General features: G+C 35.1%; 1 protein-coding gene across 1 annotated transcript; it reads left to right on the top strand.

The window, feature by feature from the left end:
* Positions 1 to 404: 404 nt before the first annotated feature.
* LOC127112286 (bifunctional UDP-glucose 4-epimerase and UDP-xylose 4-epimerase 1-like) lies at positions 405 to 1721 on the top strand. Its single transcript, XM_051046292.1, has one exon. It carries the CDS (start codon positions 536 to 538, stop codon positions 1586 to 1588), a length of 1053 nt encoding a protein of 350 aa, XP_050902249.1. The 5' UTR covers positions 405 to 535; the 3' UTR covers positions 1589 to 1721.
* The last annotated feature ends 377 nt before the right edge of the window (positions 1722 to 2098 follow it).

Below are 2098 nucleotides of genomic sequence, written 5' to 3' on the forward strand. Positions count from 1 at the left end.
AAAACTTTAATCAAACGAGTGTAATACTCACAAGTAATTGATTTAGTTTTAATTTTGACGGTTGTTGAACTAATATAAATACTCATGTTGAATTAGAGTTAAATTTTGAAATGACAATCAAAAATTTATTTACGATAATGAAAGCTTACGATATGATTCTTTGTGTTTGTCTTCGTCATACCATCTTAAAATTAGAGTTTGACAATATTCTATTAATGGTGACGCACGGTTGAAAAGAAACTTACTTGGCAATCCAATCTAAGCTAAAAATGGAACCTACCAACAAAACAGAATTACTAATGCTATCTTAAATTAATTCCACGTCAAATTTAACAAATCAAAAACAGATTACAGAGAGAAAGAAAATTAGAAACTAACAAAATCATTCCAGATCGCAACTTTCTGTCCATTACCCAAAAATAGCAATTGATAATATTTCATTACTATATAAAATCCAAAACTCAAATTCTAAATCTATCAACTTTTTCAAAACTTCAAAATCTCAGTCCTCTCTCTACCTGACCTATTCCAAGATATGGCGTCTTCATCGCAAAAGATACTTGTAACCGGCGGGGCCGGTTTCATTGGCGCTCACACTGTTGTTCAGCTTCTCAAAGACGGGTTTCATGTTTCCATCATTGATAATTTTGATAATTCTGCTATGGAAGCAGTGGACCGTGTTCGTGAAATTGTTGGTCCAAACCTTTCACAGAATCTTGAATTCACACTGGGAGATCTCAGGAATAAAGATGATTTGGAGAAACTTTTCTCAAAATCTAAATTCGACGCTGTCATTCATTTTGCTGGGTTAAAAGCAGTCGGTGAAAGTGTTTCAAATCCTCGTCGTTATTTTGATAATAATCTTGTTGGCACCATCAACCTCTATGAAGTAATGGCTACGCACAATTGCAAAAACATGGTTTTCTCATCGTCTGCAACTGTTTATGGGCAACCTAAAAAGATGCCATGTGTGGAGGATTTTGAGTTACAAGCAACGAACCCTTATGGACGGACGAAGCTTTTTCTTGAAGAAATCGCACGAGATATTTCAAAAGCTGAGCCGGAATGGAGAATCATTTTACTGAGATACTTTAATCCAGTTGGGGCACATGAAAGTGGTAAACTGGGTGAAGATCCTAGAGGCATCCCAAATAACCTCATGCCTTATATACAGCAAGTAGCCGTTGGAAGATTACCCGAGCTCAATGTATATGGTCATGATTATCCTACAAGGGATGGCTCTGCGGTACGGGACTATATCCACGTGATGGACTTAGCAGATGGTCACATTGCTGCTCTGAGAAAGCTTTTTACAACAAAAAACATAGGTTGTACGTCTTACAATTTAGGAACCGGTCGTGGTACGTCTGTGTTTGAAATGGTTGACGCATTTAATAAAGCTTCTGGTAAGAAAATCGCATTGAAATTGTGTCCGAGAAGGCCAGGAGATGCTATAGAGGTTTATGCATCTACAGAGAAAGCAGAGAGAGAACTCGGTTGGAAGGCCAAATATGGTGTGGAGGAGATGTGCAGGGATCAGTGGAATTGGGCAAAGAACAACCCGTGGGGTTACTCGGGAAAGCATTGAATCAGCTAAACAAATACACTACTCATCTACCGATATTCTCTATACAAATAGGCATCCCATTGTTTGTTAAAGAGTACTTGAAGCATGTATATGTCAAACACTAATTCTAATGAGATTCTATTTTAAACCAATATTCAATAACTTAATAACAATAATTTAACAAATATCTTATGCTAGAATACAATCAAGAGTAAATTTTTAAAGTTCAGTCGTCATATTCCATGAATTAATCGAGCACACACGCAACAACTCTTTGATATAATGGTAACATACTCTCATCCGGCACATCTCTAAACAAATTAATATAATTTAAAAATAAACAAGAATAAAAATACGAGACGGAAGTATGTTAGTGGTCGTATGGCCTAGAGCCTCTAGTAACATTTGAAAAGTAAAATGTACTTTATTATTTAATAAATTGAGTAATTTGCTCATATAAACAAAATAAATAGTTATTTTAATTATTTAAATCATGTAATATATATATATTATACTAGACCAGATAGACAC

Source organism: Lathyrus oleraceus, unplaced genomic scaffold (assembly GCF_024323335.1).
Source record: "Lathyrus oleraceus cultivar Zhongwan6 unplaced genomic scaffold, CAAS_Psat_ZW6_1.0 chrUn0071, whole genome shotgun sequence".
NCBI lineage: Eukaryota > Viridiplantae > Streptophyta > Magnoliopsida > Fabales > Fabaceae > Lathyrus > Lathyrus oleraceus.

Bases quoted from the DNA above. Each gene is read 5' to 3' on its own strand.
- LOC127112286 (XM_051046292.1), top strand. From the start codon at position 536: ATGGCGTCTTCATCGCAAAAGATACTTGTAACCGGCGGGGCCGGTTTC.